Genomic DNA, 19,172 nt, shown 5'->3' with positions numbered 1-19,172 from the left:
GCCCCGGAATTGGATAGATCCGAATCCTCATTAATTTAGTCGTTCATGTCCAAAGGTAACTACATAAAAACGTAAGAAAATTGCAGAAAAAATTAGATAATAATTTAATAATGATAGCAGTTTGTCATAATGCACAAGTGAAAGGCTGAGAATGATATATATGCGGCCAGCGCAGTGCCAAATTGGAACTTTGTCATTATACGGTCATCTCATTTTCCGGTGAAAAATATATAGATAGACTCAATCCACATAAGAAAAGAAATTGGAAAACTTAAATTGTTTCTCAAATTAATTTGGCTCACACACACACACATATAATATATATATATATATATATTGACATCAGTTTTGGTTCCCATGGCTTGGAAAGATGGGAAATGGTTGTCTACAAGCATCCTTTCAGATGATTCATGACAAGATTCTTGAAAGGCCAAGTATGGCCACCTTTGCACCAATAATTATGGCACATATCATGTCCCAAATTAGCTTTCATTAATATAGCATAAAAGAAAATACCATAGATGTTACATAATTTAAGCAAGTGGAGAAGAGAGATAAGGATTTATTTGCTAACAAAGAAGTGATCAATTAAATCTCTAAAAGTAATTGGATATTATATATATAGATATATATACATCCCATGTACTCGGAGATGAAATTAATAAATAAATTAATCATGAGGATGAATTATGACGAGCTTTATTTTGCAGATGTTGCATATATATAATTTCTCTATGTTTCAAATTAACTTGATTTCTTATCATTTATCTGTTTATTTATTTTGCAAAATTTTAAATTCAAACAAACTGTTAATTTTGCTAAACATGACGTACAAAATGAATGCTTCATTGAATTGTATGTATGATGCTTGAAGACAAACGGATGAGAACAAAGAAACAGTTGCTATATGTTTGAGAAAGGAGATAGCTAGCTAGGTTGCCAGAAAGACGAACAAAATGACATGTAGATTTATATCCGTGTCATCACATGTGGGAAAAAACAGCAACAACATCAGATATCAGATATATATAATATAAATCTCCAATGTCATGTTCATACTCAGCAAAACAATAAAACTGACCATTCATTCATACATGATTCACAATGTAGAAAGAAAAAAGGTTCATAATTAATTAAGGCTTGGATTTCTATAAAGGAAAAAAAATAATTATGGCTTATAATTAGAAATCCATAAAGCATCATAAGTGAGATACAGAGAGCCGAATCAAGATATTTAATGATTATAATTAGTCTGATTTTTCATGCTCACCAAACATATATTGTTCTTTCATATATATATATATATATATATACACATACATATATATATATATTTTTTTAGGGGGGCGGGGGGATATTTTTCAGGTTTTTTTAGATAGTGAATAATAAATCACATGCCTGATTGAAAATATAAAAACATAGAGCTCAAACCAAGGAATTTTGGATTAGTACAACATCAAAATATCAAATTAAAGAAGTACCGGACAATACAATTGAGCATCAGGTCAGGAGAACCATCTGCATGTTTTTCCTCAAAGCATTCCTCATTGTAAAAAGTAAAAACATATTGTAAGTACGTGATCATTATATTATATTATAAGAAGGCTTGATGCTTGGTTTTTCTTTTTTAATAAAGTGAATAAATCATAATTTATTAGAAAAAAAAAACAGAGAAGTACAAAGTACATAAAACAAAAGCGACATAAACGAACAAAGTAAAGAATTGTAACCCTCACCAGAAAATTTAAGAAACGCTTGATGCTTGGCTTGTTATTAATTAATTTGACTCAGTCTTAAATAGATTATTTTTGTTTAATCTTTTTACAGACTTTGACCGCTTTTGAACACTTTAAAGAAAAAAGTATACTCTATTTATGTTTTTATTGTGCTTGTGTAATTCTTTTGTTGATGACTGTACTGTATTTTATATTTTTTAAATGTTACAAATCACATGATGGAATCATTAACTTTGAGTTGGAAAAAATAAAATACCAAAGTTCATGTTGCAGTAGTAACGATAATGCCAATAATCTACTTTATTCACAATATATAAATACTTTATATAAAAAAAGTTAGAAAAAACGGATAGAATTGCCTCACAAGAGTGATTTATACACTGTTTTTTTTATAAGAAAGGAATTAAAATAGTTATATGTAACTTGCATACTTTTTTTATTTTTTAGATAGCGCCCTATAAAGAAATGTCAAAAGACACACAAATACGTTGATGCACCAGTTACGATGATTTAACAACTCTTTAAGGATTAATTAACTCTTTTAGACGTCACATGGGGGCATGGGGCGATTATAGTCTTCAACTTAATTTGGAGGGTAGAGAAACAACATCCTCCCACATGGTACCATGAACAATTTATAAACTATTGCTACTATGCTGCATTATTTATATTGTATTTAACAGTTATGCACAATTAGGGGTGTAAACGAGCCGAGCCGAACCGAGTATCACCAGGCTCGAGCTCAACTCGTTTTTATTTATCAAAGACTTGAGCTCAGCTCGAGCTTGTTCTAGCCATGTTTTTTATGCTCAAGCTCGGCTCACTGAAAAGCTCGAGTAGCTCGAGCTCAGTTCGTAAAGCTCAAAATTAGTTATACCCAAACTAAGCTCGAGATACTCGAGCTTGTTTAAGCTCGATTAACCTGTCATTTTCAAATAATATAAATAAATCAAATATAATTCATAATAAAACTTCAAATTCAACACATCTTCATTATATTCATAATAAAATTCCAATCTCCAAATATAATTAATTTGGGGTTAGATTTTAGAAAATAGAATAGTGTGGCTTATATACTTCGGTATTTTTGTAATTTTAATATAGCTATTTTTTTTAATATCTTGTACATAGAAGCTCGTTTAAGCAGTGAGCTTCTCAAATTGATTATTTTTAGGCTCGAGCTCGGCTCGCTAAATTAAACGAGTAGCTCGTGCTCGGCTTAACTCGTAAAAAGTTGAATCAAATTTGAGCACAGACCCATCCGATCTCAAGTAGCTCACAAGCAGCTCGATTCATTTACATCCATATGCACACTATCGTAGTAGTTTTGTTTATCTAAAAATTTGACCGCGGGTATACCAATTTACCATTTACATAACATTCTACTGGATCAAGCAGTTGTTGTTTGCAAGTTTGCAACTTCAATTCTTAATTGAAATTCTATGATCACAGTTCACTGCCATTTTTGGACTCAGAGCTTGTATAATCTTGCTTTGGGATGGATTATGTCGTTGTGAAATAATAACCCCGGAATCCGGATGATAATTTACAAGCTATTTTAATTTTAATTTTTTGATATATATGGACAATTCTTGGATTTAAACCTCAAAAGTTGACGAGCCTTTTATGTTATTGTTTGTTATTTTTAAAATCCTTTTGCTATTTATGTCTAACTGTTTATTTTGTAAAATTCTAGCCAAACAACCATAAATGCCTTTTGCCACACTGTGATTAAATTTATAGGCCACTTTTTCATCCCCTACTCTATTATAGTGTCTATTTAGCATCATTTTACACAAATTCTAGGATTAAACCGGACCCTTAATTTATTGGCTGATCTCTAGGATAGTTGGTAAAAGGGTCTTGGTCCTTTAATTTATACAGCCCATCAAATTCCTTTCTTGTAAGTGCAATTATTTGATAAATTTTGTTTAACAAAATTAAGTGCATTTTCAACTTTAGAATACTCTTATTATTTTTATTGATTCTCGAAATCAATCACATGTTACTATTTTAATTATCTGCAACCCATGATACTAAAAGGCAGGAGCTAGATGATTCATCTATTGCAACAGTATTTATAGGGCCTTCTCCGTAAAATGAGCATAACCCTTATGTTGGTCTTGACTCTTGATGCTATCACTAGCTAATTTATAATTATTTGACTTTACTTGTATCCACCGCTAGTGAACTAATGTTATTTGCTTTATGTTACTTGTTTATATTTTCTCCAATAAACTCTTTTGTACCCTTCATTTCATATCTTTAAACTTTTTGTACCATTTTAATATCCAATACATTTAGGGATTATCCATTTTGGCCCAAAAAAAAAAAAAATCTACCCAAATGCCAGTACTTGAACTACTTTGCCCTTGCATGTATGTTTTTTTTTTAAAAAAAAAAATCTAATTTCATTCAATGTTATCTAATTATATATACAAACTAGTGTTATGAGCAGGAGAAAAGAAGTTAACAATAATATTCACACTGAAAATATAATTTTGATAACAATGGTAAGAAACTTCATTTATTCAGGTTAAAAAAAAAACAAACTTAATCTAATTTTGAAAATTTATTTATTCATTCTCCTATTATTGGCACATTGAACGATTTCCTAATTAAAAAAAACTCTTTTAAATACCAAATTAATGGTTTAAAAATAAAATAAACACTTTCAATCTATGAACACATTGAAATGATATAATTACTAATGTATATAGAGAGAAAGAGGGGATGCATTGCTAATCACTTAAATTATTTTTTAATTTTCTAATCAAAGTGGGTGACTACTAATTAGATATTAATATTTGTAATAAATAATATAATCATACAATATTTTTTCATCAAAGCTAAAAGATAATTTTGAGTCAAATAAAATTAAAGTGATAAAAAAATATTTATTCTTTCTAAATTAGTAAAAAAAAAAAATACTATGATAAAATTATATATCAAAGATAAACTCAATGGTCTTGTACTACATAAATATCTTTGTGATTTAGCAATGCAACCCTTCTTCTGATAATTTGTAATTAATTTAGGATTAAATTATAAATATTTCCATGTCATTGTTGTAACATACCCTATTAATAATTTACAATTATCTAAAAGCTATATTTGAACAATATTTTTATATCAAAGTTTCTTAGTTTTAGAAACTGTCAATAATTGTTTTTTGAATTATATTTATATATTTATTGGTAATTGTTAGCATAAATTATTCTTTATTTATTTTTATTTTATATAAAGTTAATTAATGCAATAATGATATAAATTTTTTTTTTCACTTCGATAGTTGATAGTAGTTTTTTAATAATTCTTAAATAAAAGTATTCAATTTTTAGTAAATTTTAAATTAATTCCATAATAAGAATATATAAGTAAATAGTAATAAATTTATTACATATAAGTAATACATTAGTTTTAGAAGAATATAATAAAATTAGATGCTTTGGTTAGGGAAAACAAACTTATTGAAAAATATTTCGTTATATATATATTAACGTTTTCCTATTTTTTAAATTATTTTTTTCTTTCCAAATGAATTAATTTTCTTCTCCAATCAGGATTCCAGTATAACTTTATTTTATAATTTAAATTAATAAAGAGAATAATCCAGATTGATCATTGTTTCCCAAAAATTAAACATAAACAAACTATGCATAAATAAATCAAATTTATAAAATAAATTCACAATCTATTTACTTTTAAACGATTAATGATATTCCCAATGAAATTATCAATATCAATATAAATGATGCGTGGTTAATTAGTAATATTAACATTCATAGCCAATGATATAAATAAATTATATTATCTTCCTTTCATTTAAATAATAATTTGGAGCTAAAAGAGAAAATTAGTACAAATAAAGTTATCTTATATGAATTACTAAAAATATAAAATAATAAACACTCACAATTACAATCAAATTGAGAAGAAAATTAAATTTATCAAATTTTATAATTTGATAAATAAAAAACTTTAATTTATCCTAATTAATATATATTTCAAAATTATTAATAAAAGTTGAACATAATCTCTATCTATATACACAAAAAAAAATTTATAATATTTAAATTTAGATAAGATAGGATATTTATTATTATTAATTTTACAGTTAATATATGATATATGATAAATAATATTATAATTTAAGAAATAAAAGTCTTTAATTTATCGTGATATAAATTAACATATTTCATATTTTAAATTCTAAAAAACTGTTTAAAAAAATATTAATAAATAAGAGAAATAAGTTTTATTATTATGAAAATATAATCTAGTATTTTTAAATTAAACTAATAAAATAATTATATTATATTATAATTATTGAATATTTAATATTATTATAATATTTAATATTTTATTTAAGTTTTAGAAAGAAAACTTTTTATGAGAACTTGACACGTGGTATTTTGTTTTGTACTTATATATATATATGTGATATACATATGTATTATAAATTATAAATTATTTATTAAAATAAAATGGCAATTTGTTATTTAATTAATTAGGATACCAGTTTCTTGGTGAGGATAGTAGTTTTCTATTTTGTTTCTTTATTTGATGTTTTATCTTTTGTACTTTGTTTATCCTTATTTGTTTTTTTTTAATAAATTTGTGGTTTATTTATTTATTTTTTAAAAAATAAAAAAAAATTAATTAGGATTAAATTAACAAAAGGCATCGGACTTGGCTGAACCTGAACCTGATTAAATCGGATCCGCTTCTTCTATACTCTGTACTCTCGCTCGCTTTCGCAGCCTCGAAAGCTTTGTCCCAACCTTCACAAGATCGAAACCCTAGAAAGCCAATCTCCGAAGACCTCTCCATTGAATCCACCCACAAAACCCTAGAAATTCAATCACCTCTCCGCTGAAGCAATCCATGGCAACGGACCCCACCGCACCGTCGACCTCACAGTACTCCTACTCCGGCGCCCCTTCCTACTTCCCTCTCCCTTTCCACCTCCAGAACCCCGACCCATCGGCCTCTGCGCCGGTGGCTCCTCCATACGTCCCGCAGGCCCCGATCACTCCGCCTGTTAAGGTACCTGTGATCCCCCAGCCCTTTGCGCCGGCTTACCCCGCTGTGGCCCCCGTCGCCACCGCCACCGGTGTCTACTCGCTCCCGCAGTATCAGCAGGTTCGATTTTTGAATTTTTTTTTTCCTTGGAGAATATTGTATGATTTACCCTATTGAGTAGAGCATTGTGAATTTTGAATTGGGGTTTCATCGTGTATATAGGCGCAACAATTGTTTCAAAGGGATGCGCAAACTATCACGCCCGAGGCTCTGGAGAGTGTGAAGGCTGCGCTTGCTAACAGCGAGGTTGAGCACAAGGCGGAATCCAAGAAGAGAGCTTTACCCCGTAAAGCTGCTGGGCAAACCTGGGAAGATCCAACATTGGCTGATTGGCCTGAAAGTATGTTGATTTGTTTGGTTTCTTTGAGTTTGTGTTTATTGGTTTTAGTTACTTTGTCTTTTTTTTAAAAATTAAATTTAACTTGGACATTGGCTCTTCTAGGAATTCTGCTCTTGCTATTATGATTTGGATATCTTATATGTTTTTTTAATTGTTGGAGTTATTTTGAAAGTTCTGAGATCTCTTACTGTAGAACTTATGCAGGTGATTTTCGTCTCTTTTGTGGGGATCTTGGCAATGAAGTTAATGATGATATTCTCTCGAAAGCATTTGCCAGATTCCCTTCATTCAACATGGCAAGAGTGAGTTACTTCCTGTGTAGTCAATGCTTTGCAAACTTTATTACTTTCTAAATGGTCGGATCTCTATCTTCATGGCAAATTACCAATATCAATGTCTCTATTTTAGTTCCCCTTTCCTCCCATTTGGGAACAGTAGTCATTAGGGCAATGTATCATAATGAAGTGTATGTTGCATACTGAAAAATGTTATTGCTAGGAGATGTTTGAGATTTTGCTTGTCAACAATTTGCACCTCGTGTGTAATCCATTTCGTAATCTATGGATTTAATAAGTTTGAAAACCTCAGAGATACTTGCATTAGATTATAATAAGTATATTGGTCATTGGTAACTGTGTAATTTGTTGACCTTAGATTGAGTATCCTTCTGGAGTTTGACTGATCATGTATAGCTAATCTCAGTTTGTGGATCTCCATGTTTGTTTTCACATTTATTCATTATCCTTGTTTGTAGCACAATGGCCATGACCTAATTATATTATCAGGTTGTGAGAGACAAGAGAACTGGAAAAACCAAGGGTTATGGATTTGTTAGTTTTGCAAACCCCACAGACCTTGCAGCAGCTTTGAAAGAAATGAATGGTGGGTATATGGCCTCCTACTTTATATAAGTATTGGTAACATAAATATGCATTCTCTCACCCATTTTGTTATAACATTTTTCTTGTAATAAATTAATCATTGCAGGCAAGTATGTCGGCAACCGTCCAATCAAATTGCGTAAGAGCAATTGGAAGGAGCGGACAGATTTTGACGCTTTGGAGAGGCAAAAGGTTAACTTTTACAATCACCACAGAGGTCCTCCTTGCTGTTGATGCTATTTCATATGTGCTTATTGTGTACCCTTGTTTTTGTTCTTTCCAGAACCATATTCAGAAGAAGCCAAAACTGCCAAAGAAAAGTATTCTGCACAAGTGATTCTTCCAAGATTATGACCCTATGATTTATCTAGTAGGTAAAATATTTTTTTGAGTGCCCTTAGTTGTCAGCCTTGAATCTTTGTTATCTTTAAGGACTAATGACCCTTATGTAATATCAGCATGACAAGTTCTCACTAACACAAATAATTTGACCATGCATATTCCTATGTTGCTAATATCAAAGACTAAAAATTTATTGGAACTATATTTTGTTAGCCAATGTTTTGTCTTCTCTTGAGACTACTACTCATTTCTCAAGGTAGATGCTGCTACAAATATAATTCTCTTTTAATGTAGAAGATATGGCAGCAATGTTTTCAATCCAAAACAAGAGATTGCAATATGAGATGGGGCATTGTTTTCCTTGCCTATTTATTTATGTACTTTCCAATGTTTCCATGTATCAGTAACTTTAAAAAAAATGTCAAGGACTTTTGTGTAGCATAATATGGAAATGAATAGCACGCTTAAACTAATTTTGTCCCCTTCAGTTTTTTCTTAAACCTATTTGTATGGTTGGTACCAAATGCCTATTGCGGATACTTGTCTGTCCTCTCAAAAGATTAATGGAAATTCAAATTTTGTTTCTTTAATGATGTTTTTAATTTACAGATAACGTCTGCAGTGCTTTGTGGTCAGTGAGGAACCTTTTCTCCCTTGTGAAGAAAATTATGATTGTAATGCTGAAGAAGGCATGATTCTATCTAATCTTGAATGATTGTGTTTTTACAACAATCCACCATACAGATTGTGCGATGAATTCCTTATACTAAAATTTTCTCTGCACCTGATGTTATAAAAAAAATTGTTCTTCTATTAAGTTGAACAAAATATACACCATTTTCATGCCCCATTTGGTTATAAAGTCTATTTCTATAATGATTTTTGGATTGACTCAGAAATTCAGAATACCTGCTATATGTTGCAGGCAATCACATGATTGTTTTTCAGTTCTCAAGTGTTGTGGTGAATCGCTTGTGTGTATCTTAGAACAAGTCATAATTTGATGCTCACTCTATCATTTTGGTATTTTTCTTGTAACATGTAAAGGCAGCCACCTTGTTTCTATTATGAAAAGGATTTCATGAATGGAAGCAATGTGGTAAATAAGCCCTCTATTATTGACACTTGCCAAGCAGAAACTGGTGGGGTTGAGATACTCCAGCGCTTATTTTGTATACAAAGATGGAAAGCATTTATATATACATATATATACATGGGGTAAAACCTTCATTATAGAGCAGACCCAAAAAGAGAATTTCTCACACAAGTTTGAACATATAATTCCTCACATGAGTTTAAACAGGTCTGGTCATTATATAAACATGGAAAGCTCATGTTTGGGATATTGATGGTTGATTTGTTTTTCCTGTGATGTCAAACTCTGGCACATACAATTTCATTAGCCAAGCGTGATTGATATATTAAACAAGAATCACTGAATAAATAATATCATCTAAACAAAATGTTTCGGAAAACACATGACCAAAAATTGAATCCTTTGGAATGATAAAAGAAAAGAGAAATTCAAACAGGAAAATAACAGACAACTGGCGATCAATTGCTTCATGACCACAAAATTACATAGCTTAGCACTTGGTTAAATGATGGAAATGGAGGGGACTCAGAAAAATTAAGTTAATAAATCCATTCATAATTCACTCTGATGTATGCTTTGACTAGCATGAAGAAGCGGAATATAACCTGGTGACGTTCAACCAGAATCTTATGCTAGAATCTTATGCTGATGATCTTTTCAGGCAGTGTTGTCTAGCAACCACATTTGCTTCTGAATGACAAACACCATCTCACCATCTTCAGAATCAGACCCCGGCTCAGGATCCACAACAGCCACTGACTCCCAACGCAGAGCTGTTAGACGCTTCTTGATAAACTCCACGACAATGCGCTTATCTCTGATGATTATGAAACCATTTGGTCTCAAAATACGGTCCATTTCAAGAAGTAGGTCCTCCGCACTGCATCCTTTCTTCTCAATGCCAGAGAAGACAGTCCCAGCATGAAGAAGATCATAAGTTCGCGGATACGTTGAGAATGCCTCACACCTATTGAGAGAAAGATCAAGCATATGTTAACATGATAACATCCCAACAGCACATCAACTGAAAATAGTAATGCAGATTTGATTAAAATGATAAATGGTCATGCATGTAGCCTAGAAATTTCCTCTCCGATTTCTTGTTTATGGTGAGCCAAATTTACACAGTGAATTGCATCCACTGACCTTGGGAAGGAGTCAGCTATAAACACAAGAACACCCAAATTCCTCACCAGACAATTAAAAAAAAAAAGTTATAAACTTATAGTTATTCATAAGCAGTAATAAGGATTGCTAATATTTCTCAGATTAAAACATGCAGCAATGAGATAGATCTCTTCAGATGCATCCTTACTTAAGTTTACGTTTGCTTCTAAGAAGCCTAGAAAACAGAAACTTACCAATCATGGACAGTGCCTATCAGGCCTCTGTCATAAATTACTTTAAGGGTGTTTGGCCCGTCTTCTGGCACAACATTCATTACCCAAACATCCTTGTCTTTGAGCACAGCTGCAAATGATCCCAAGTTTGCCTTCATGTCCATTATGTTTCTTAAAGTGTTTGGCCCGATCTTGGAACTCAACAACTTCCAGTAACTTTCCACCCTTTTTTGCCAAGCTTCCTGGAGAATGATATATAATCAATCACCAGAATCTACGGAGAAATTACTACCTTCTATAAAATATACTTATTTATCTATAAGAGTTTGAAAATGGATAGATAAGCAAGCTAGAACACCAGAATCTATCACATTCAAATAAACCAAAAAGGTCACTTGAAGTACCATGTCCTTCTCAAATGTATCAGTAGAAATATCCAATTCAGCTAGGCGAGGAGGAGGTGTAGTTAAACGTTCCGGCCAAGGAGCCAGACCAGTTCCCTTGTCTCTGTGCATCTCTGTGAAGATAATAAAACAAACAAGTTTAATTAAAATTTATGAAAGCCAAACCACAATTAGCAACAGGAACCTTAAAAAAACTGTTAGTCAATCGTCTATACTTAAAACCTCAAATTAAGTAAACAGCTGCAGAAGTGGTCATAGTATTTGCATACTCACGTTCAGAATAACGGGTAATGCATGCTTCCATTCGTACACCCCAAACAGCATCCGGGTCATCATCGGTTTTGCATAGAGGGGGATGGGTCCCAGGCTCTCTATCCATATAGCAGTCATTGGTCAAAGGTTTAACCCAAATAACGGTTTGGTTTCTCTTTGCAGCAATTTTCCAGCACATCCGTTCAACAAGGGCACTCATCTCCTTCCATATCCTGAGATCCTCCTCATCCTGAGCATAAGCTTCAGGAGATGAATAAGCAAAATAGCCACCTGGTCTAAGCACTCTGTCCAACTCTAGCAGAAGAATGCCACCCCTCTGGAGCCAATCAATCCTACAACGTGAGCAATGAGCAAACTCAAAAGATCGGCTTGGATAAGGAAGCCTTTTTGTTCCTAATACACCAAGGTAAGCAGGAATTCCTCTCTCTAGAGCAAACTGGATCTGGTTTTGATGAACATCATTGGGTGCTAATGACATTGCTATGATATCTGATGAGAGAAGATATCCTCCAAAGCTCGCAACTCCGCACCCGACATCTAGAACAGTCCGTAACCTTCCCTCATTGTTTAAAATATTATTGCTGAAGTTGAGCATCTGCCAGTTCAGGACACAAGTTCAGTCTCTCTCTTATACTAAATGTCCATAAATAAATTACAAATTGAATATAGGCGTGACACAGATAATATTAAAGTGAATCAATTTATGAGACAGTAAGAGAGAAGAGAATTTACATTTGCAATAGATGCAATATATTTATCAGCTCCATAATGAAAATGAGTGCCACCACCAGGAAATTCAATCTTATCACCTTTGACAACCATCCAGTTCTGATCTGATTTTTCATGCGCAAGATGAGTGTGAGGTATATTTGCTTGCCACACTTCATCTCGACTTTTTGGCCACTTAATAGGAATCTGCATTGTAGATACAGATACATTCAAACAACTTGAATATATTGCTTGGTATGTAAAAGGAGAAACACCAAGCGTCTGACCTTGTAGCCTGCTGGCGGAGGGATCAAACAATTGTAGCGCCTCTCAGGCTGAGGACAATGCCTCTCGTAGTGTTCCATCAAAGATAGATCTAGCTTCAATCTAGTTTGATAGATAAGGTTTCTATCAAGGCAGGGGATCAACTCTGAGTGACGATCATCGCATACCTTGAAGAAATTGTGCATATAATGAATTAGGGCAGAGATAATAAATGATGATCATAAATAGAATCTAGCTGATTCACTCACTGGAAAGCTCTTAGGTAGAGCACTGTCAGCTCCACCCTCCGATCCAAAAATCGACTCATCTGATTTGCCATCCTCTGCATTCTCATCACTACTCCAACCCAATGATTTCGAGAATCTACTTCCATATTCCAAAGCAGTGTTTGCATGCTGCCCTCCGGAGCCAAAAAATGATCCACAATAGAGAAAGAGAAAAACTAGAACAACCGCACCACCACAAATTAGTGGTACCAGGTGCCTCTTTTGTCCACCATCCCCTCTCCCCCTCATTGTCAAACAACAACTATTAGTCTCAACAGTATACAGAAGACAAACACACACCACACTGGAAATTGTTTGCTATCATAAGATCTTCAGTCAGTGATTTTGGTTGTGATCAGCCTTCCAACAAACACAACTTGCTACTAAGATTTGAGAACCAAAACTATTAAAAAGGGTCGTGCGAGGTCTTCCAAATGTCAATATGAAAAGTCAGGCCTGAAAATGTATCATCCAAGGAAGATCAGACATCATGTTTACAAATGAAAAACAATAGATAGAACACATAATGCGGTAGTTTGTATTATTTCATAAATTTGTGCAGGCTATAAATTTCTCATGAAATTAAACAGAAAGATCAGAAAAACTCTACACTAATCAATAGACCATTGAAGGAGCATTAAGTGTGGATCTAAGAACATACAGAAGTTAATATGCAAAAGTAAAAGGAAAGAACTAAAAAAGCTCACCACAAAAGAAAGAGATCTAAAGAATATCACAAATCCCAGAACAAATTTAATGATTAAACATCCAAAATTAGGTGATGGCAGGACCATATAAACTCCAGATATCAAACCGAATCAGGAAAGGACAAAAAACAAGCACATTTCTTTTTCTTTTTTTCTAAAAAAACCAAATCATACATTCGGTTATCAGTCAAGAAATCAAAATAGTTCTTACAATTCAATCAAACACAAAGGACAAGATTTTTCAGCAAGAGTAGCATTAACTCGTCGTTAAGGAATCAACGAAAAAGATAGGGACTTTTCATCAAGAATAGCATTAACTTGCAGTTATGAAATCCACAATAAGATTTTTCAAACAAACGCCAGTCGGTATAAGAGAGATCACCAGAAAGCATCCATGAAAAAAAAAAAGGGTAAATTTCAGATAGTGAGATGCCCAATCGATCGCGAAATCCACGCATTTCAAATCCACAAAAAAAAAAAAAACAAAATCAAATCCAAAATTTCAAATTGAAACAAAGACCAATTACAACAAAGGAACCAACCGAAAGATCTCTATTTCCATCTCATTGACATCATCATTATCATCATCATCAACAAAGAGACTTACTGTTCAGAACCACAGAAGCGTCTCTAGATTGGATCTCGACAAGGAAGACGAATGTGAGGAGAAACCCAAGATCACTCGAATACAAATATGAGAATGCGGTGAAAGAAACGCGATTTAGCCTACGAGAGGAAAACGAGGAGTAGATCTGGAGAGAGAGAGAGAGAGAGAGAGAGAGAGAGAGAGGGAGGGTGTTTGTTGTTTATTAATGTCTTCAAGAGCTTGCTAAGAAACTTTGTAATTAGTTTTTTTTAGATTATTTATGTACGATAAATTGTTAATGGTAATGAATAATAGTGGTGAGAAATTAAAGGATTAATGGGGAGATTAATTAAGATAACAACAAATGGAGGTGATTAGTATGAGTGTCGGCAGGACAACAATGCTGCTGTGCTGTATTTGGATCTCTAGATTAGCGGCTGGGTCTGGGTGTTTATGAGAATGCATGACCAGTGGAAATTGCCAATGAATGAAATGGTGTGATGGTGACACTAGACTGCCAATTTAATTGTCAAGACTTTTATTTTCTTAAGTTGATGGGTCAAGGAAATGTCTCACTTGCCCATTATAATTTAACAGAGTTGTGAATTTTAAATCTATATATATATGTGTGTTAAACAAAAAAGGGAACAAGAAGAAAAAGTAAGCCTGATTTCAATCAGGGAACTTTATTATTATTATTATTATTATACTTTATGATATTGGGCTACATGTGATGTGATGCCAGGCCTGCAACGTCAAAGTATTCCGGGCCGAGATGGATGGGCCCACCATTAGCTGTAATCTCCATGTCATCATCATGTGACACAAGACATGGAACGGGTCCACCACCACTTCTTGTGTGAATCCAATTCTTCTTGCTCCGGTCCCCACCGTCGAATACTAGCAAGTGGCTAGCGGTGGAGCCGTGTGGGTCCGTCCTATATCTCCTATCCTACGTGCACCGCATGTGAGAATCACGTGTGCCCCGGTGCATCACCCGATCACTTCTGAGTAGGTGTCAAACCAAAACATATGCAAACATCTGCTCAAAGAATGCATGAAAACCCCTGAAAAACTTATAAAGCATGTTGCTTCAACAATTGTCTAGTAATGTTCAGATCAGGATCATGAACAATTCATGTTGCAGTCTATAAAAGTAGAAGAATAGTGCAGAGTAGTGTGCTCCACCAGCAACCACCGTCAAAATAAATGGTTACAGGAACCAAAACCATTCAAGACATAAGTTTATTCATCAAAAGAGCCAAGACAGGGTGATTAGTCTTGAGAGGTCCAGGTGATGCTTCAGTGATGAAAAACTGACATAATACAAGAACCAGAACCAGTTGCACAGAATGCTCTTTCACCAGACCTCAGGTCGGAGCTCACCAGTTGCTGGGGGCATCCATTTCCCTGAGTTGTAAACATTCTCACCGACTTTCCAGCCGGGGACATCTTTCATGATCCTGGCCTCCTCCTCCAGGTACTTTTTCCATTCCTTGACAAATCTAAAAATGAGAATACAGTATCAACATTAGAATGCTGATCGACCAGTTCGAATAGCCATTTGACCAAAGTAGCAAAGTATGGCTCACCTTTCATCTTCTTCGGCTTGAAGCATGGGAACTATTGCGCTGCGAGCAGCATATTTCTCTTCCTTGAGCTCCCTGTAATTTCAACACAAGGGTAAATACATAATTTACATTTCAAACAAAACAGTCTTCTGATTAGGTCAATAAATAAGCAGTGACAATAGATAATGAAAAATAGACTAGCATGATTTAGAAGGCCTGGCTTTGCTTAGGGCTACTCCATAAAGGCGTTTTCAGATTTACTCCCAGATAATGAAAAATAGAAATACTAGCATGGTTTACAAGGTCAGACTTTGCTTACGACTACTCCATAAAGGCTTTTTCAGATTTACTCCCAGATATGCTGCCACAAACCACACCTTAAGGAAGACGGATAGCAAACCACAACTTTGCTAAAAAGAAATGACAGCCAAACAGAAGAAGACAACCGTTTACGATAACCCAATATAAACAATGAAATTTAATATCAATTTAATAAAATTGCATCAATCCCAATTCAACAATGGATCAAACCAGAAGGGCGGATTTTAACCACATCCAATCACCATAGGCTAACCTCTATGCAATTTGAATAGAATTACTGAATAATGTGACCTGAATTTTGATCATTAGGATTGTATGAGTTTCTTGAAATGGCAATAATCATGTTAATAATAACCCTTTGCCTACATACAAGTTCAAAACCCCCAACCATAAAAATGATCTCAAACATATCACCAGACACCATATATACTAATGAACAAGAAAGTTACAAACATTTTCAATGAGGATTGATACTATTTATCTAAGTCAATCTTCTACATAACACGTGGTTGAAGTGGTTCCATTGCAAGACTACAAGTTTGTTTGGAAATGCACTCAAGAATATCAAGGGAAAGATTTCTAGTTCTAGCATGATCAAAATCAAATCAGAACAAGGATAACGGTAATGGGGGCGGTCCAACATAGGTTGCTCCACATCAAGGGATGTGCCAGGAAAAGTTCATCTCTAGGCCACTTTTAAATTAAATTGGCTATAGCAAACAAACATTTTGCAATTGGTTTAATTTGGATTTTGGACAATATACATTAATCAAATCAATTGAACTATTGAAGATCTGAAATTAAGCTTGGAATGCAGACTTAGCTTAAAACTTTAGGTTAAAATAATTCTATATTGTATGCATCCTTTATGGGCTAGATTCACAACCAACCAACAAAAACAAAGGAAACCAGGAATTAATTAAGTCTTTGCAGGAATTGAAGGCTTGGTTACATCAGCTGTTGCGACTGATATAGCAAGAACAAAAGGCTGATAAATCTTAAAAGCTGTTGACGAACACTGTTAAAATTAAGACAAAATGAGTGGCCTTTTTAAGATAAATATTGGGTAAAAAATAGTTTAAATGATCATTGGTTTTGATAAGCACCTACAAGAACAACATCTAAAAGTGCTTCAAGATGTACACTGGGATAATTCACAAGTCCTACCTAAGCACATCCATCTAAACCTCTTATACTCCAAAATGTTCCTAACCTTAATGATCTGAAATGGAACGTTTGCCACAAAACTCCATGATAACTACTACAATCCTGCATTGTATCAGTCTCAATCTAAATGCAAGTCAATTACACAATTACACAATTACGTAAACTTTGGCAAATCACAAATACAAAATGAAACTATAATAAAAAAACATGATGATATAACCTTACTATAACTAACAATGGTCACAGCAAATGTGTAACTAAGTACAAATTATAAAAATTCAACAAGTAGAACCAGGGGAAGTGCATAGGCAACCTTTACAGAAACACTCCACATATTCAACAAGAAACTAGGTATATCGGGCATTCCTCTGTAAAAAAATGGATTTTTTTAGTTGGCATATAAGATCAAACTCAGATGGACTATGATAGACGACAGCATCACGGCTTACCATAGCGGTGGCATAGCCCCAGCTACTATCTTTCAGATCATTAATACATTTGTTCCTATAGATTATATCTATCTATCTATATATATATATATGAGACTGTCGATTTCCTGAATTCACCTCCTAAAACCCATGAACTCGGAGCTCGATCAGCAATCAAATTCATTTCTATGACTAATATCTAAAGTATACGATTAACTAAAGATGTGATTCCAAGGTGGAAACCCTAATTAGCATGGAAAACAAACGATTCATCACAAATCCCTAGAATCGATGAGGTGAAGTAACACGATACCGTCGGATCTTGTTTCCCTTGCCGACCTGGTACATGCCCCAAGCGAAAGCACCGAAGGCCGTGAGAAAGATGGCTACCGCGCTTGGGCCCGTGGTCGGGATCCGACGGGCAAACCTCACAGGCGGGAAGCCCCCCGGTGGCGGTCCGTCCTGCAGCAACGGCATCTCCTTTACCGACGCCATCCCCGGCTTGTTCCGCACCACCGCCTCCGTCATCGTTGTTCCCTGCCCTTCGTTCCGACGACCTCTCGCTTTCCCAAATGAATCGAAGGAAATGTCAGGCTCGTATCTACCTGCTCATCACGTGCAACGCGCGTGCATCACTTAACATTGTTTAGGAGTTAAAAGGACATCTAATTAATTTTTTAAATCTAATATTGAAATATTCTGCCAAAAAATTTACAATTTATTAATGTCTAGGCCGGCGTTGAGCCTTACTCTCCACACGTGCACGTTTCTAGGTTTATCATCTTTCTCAAAAACTTACTAATGTCTTGTCGTAGAATTAACTAATACAAAGATATTGTCATCTACCACCCTCTTACAAGAGAGTAATTGGTCTCTTTGTTCAAAGATCTTAAAATCCTATTATTGGCGCGTCCATAATTTTTAAATTATTTTTTTAAATCAATTTTTTTACTGTGGAAATAATCCAATCTAATCGCGGTTTATATATATAATTAATTAGTTTTAATTAAAAAAACTAAAAATTATTTTAAAATGAAAAAATCTATATAAAGATAGCTAGAAAAATATTACATGTAATAGAACACCGTTTATACTCACCCAAAGGCAAAAATCGAGCTTCAATGGTTAAAGTTAACAAGAGTAAATTAACTTTGTCCGTGGTTTCATTGTTAAGCACCAACATCATCAATGTTTTTAGTTTCAGGTCATAGTAGAATCACAAAGAGATACAAGACACTATTGATGCATACTCATGGTGATAAAAGTGAGAGAAATAAAGAAGAGATCTAATGGTGGTTGCGCCTGGTAGATTTTCATACAGATAAATAAAAAATTTAGTTATGTAATTACTTTTTAATTATTATTTTTATTAAACAAATAATTTAAATTATATTTTTTCTTATATGTTAATTTTTTTCAAGTTGAAGTATGTTGTAAAGTGTGCAAAATCTTCACCGGTCATCAATTGTTAAATTTAATTTTTCTACCGTCACTTTATAAAACAATAATAATAATAATAATAATAATAAATCTACCACAAAATCATTCAACACATAATAATATGGAGCAAAATCTACAAACTTTTATCTATATAATTCTTAAAAAAAAAACGTTGTAATGACATTACATTATATGT

General features: G+C 33.6%; 3 protein-coding genes across 5 annotated transcripts; 1 reads left to right on the top strand and 2 right to left on the bottom strand.

Moving 5' to 3' along the window:
* The first annotated feature begins 6,469 nt into the window (after positions 1 to 6,469).
* Positions 6,470 to 9,197, top strand: LOC120252727 (RNA-binding protein 42). 3 transcript variants are annotated; one of them, XM_039260853.1, is made up of 7 exons: positions 6,470 to 6,881; positions 6,984 to 7,161; positions 7,366 to 7,463; positions 7,947 to 8,043; positions 8,149 to 8,234; positions 8,326 to 8,412; positions 8,994 to 9,197. In XM_039260853.1, exons 1-6 carry the CDS (start codon positions 6,624 to 6,626, stop codon positions 8,377 to 8,379), a joined length of 771 nt encoding a protein of 256 aa, XP_039116787.1. In that variant the 5' UTR covers positions 6,470 to 6,623; the 3' UTR covers positions 8,380 to 8,412; positions 8,994 to 9,197. The 3 variants fall into 3 exon arrangements, with proteins under 3 accessions (XP_039116787.1, XP_039116786.1, XP_039116785.1); XM_039260852.1 differs by having other exon boundaries at positions 8,326 to 8,416; XM_039260851.1 differs by lacking the exon at positions 8,994 to 9,197 and having other exon boundaries at positions 8,326 to 8,871.
* A 608-nt stretch (positions 9,198 to 9,805) lies between these two features.
* Positions 9,806 to 14,288, bottom strand: LOC120252726 (probable methyltransferase PMT3). Its single transcript, XM_039260850.1, has 8 exons — positions 14,071 to 14,288; positions 12,739 to 13,212; positions 12,493 to 12,657; positions 12,230 to 12,412; positions 11,498 to 12,092; positions 11,225 to 11,337; positions 10,842 to 11,062; positions 9,806 to 10,447 (listed from the first exon to the last, which is right to left on the bottom strand). Exons 2-8 carry the CDS (start codon positions 13,003 to 13,005, stop codon positions 10,138 to 10,140), a joined length of 1,854 nt encoding a protein of 617 aa, XP_039116784.1. The 5' UTR covers positions 13,006 to 13,212; positions 14,071 to 14,288; the 3' UTR covers positions 9,806 to 10,137.
* A 1,040-nt stretch (positions 14,289 to 15,328) lies between these two features.
* LOC120252728 (NADH dehydrogenase [ubiquinone] 1 alpha subcomplex subunit 13-B) lies at positions 15,329 to 18,124 on the bottom strand. Its single transcript, XM_039260854.1, has 3 exons — positions 17,850 to 18,124; positions 15,642 to 15,713; positions 15,329 to 15,554 (listed from the first exon to the last, which is right to left on the bottom strand). The coding sequence occupies exons 1-3, from the start codon at positions 18,062 to 18,064 to the stop codon at positions 15,410 to 15,412; spliced, it is 432 nt and encodes a 143-aa protein (XP_039116788.1). The 5' UTR covers positions 18,065 to 18,124; the 3' UTR covers positions 15,329 to 15,409.
* Positions 18,125 to 19,172: the final 1,048 nt, after the last annotated feature.

This window comes from Dioscorea cayenensis, chromosome 22 (assembly GCF_009730915.1).
Source record: "Dioscorea cayenensis subsp. rotundata cultivar TDr96_F1 chromosome 22, TDr96_F1_v2_PseudoChromosome.rev07_lg8_w22 25.fasta, whole genome shotgun sequence".
NCBI lineage: Eukaryota > Viridiplantae > Streptophyta > Magnoliopsida > Dioscoreales > Dioscoreaceae > Dioscorea > Dioscorea cayenensis.
Note: the sequence above shows the minus strand (reverse complement) of the source record. Positions and strands in the feature narration are given on the sequence as shown.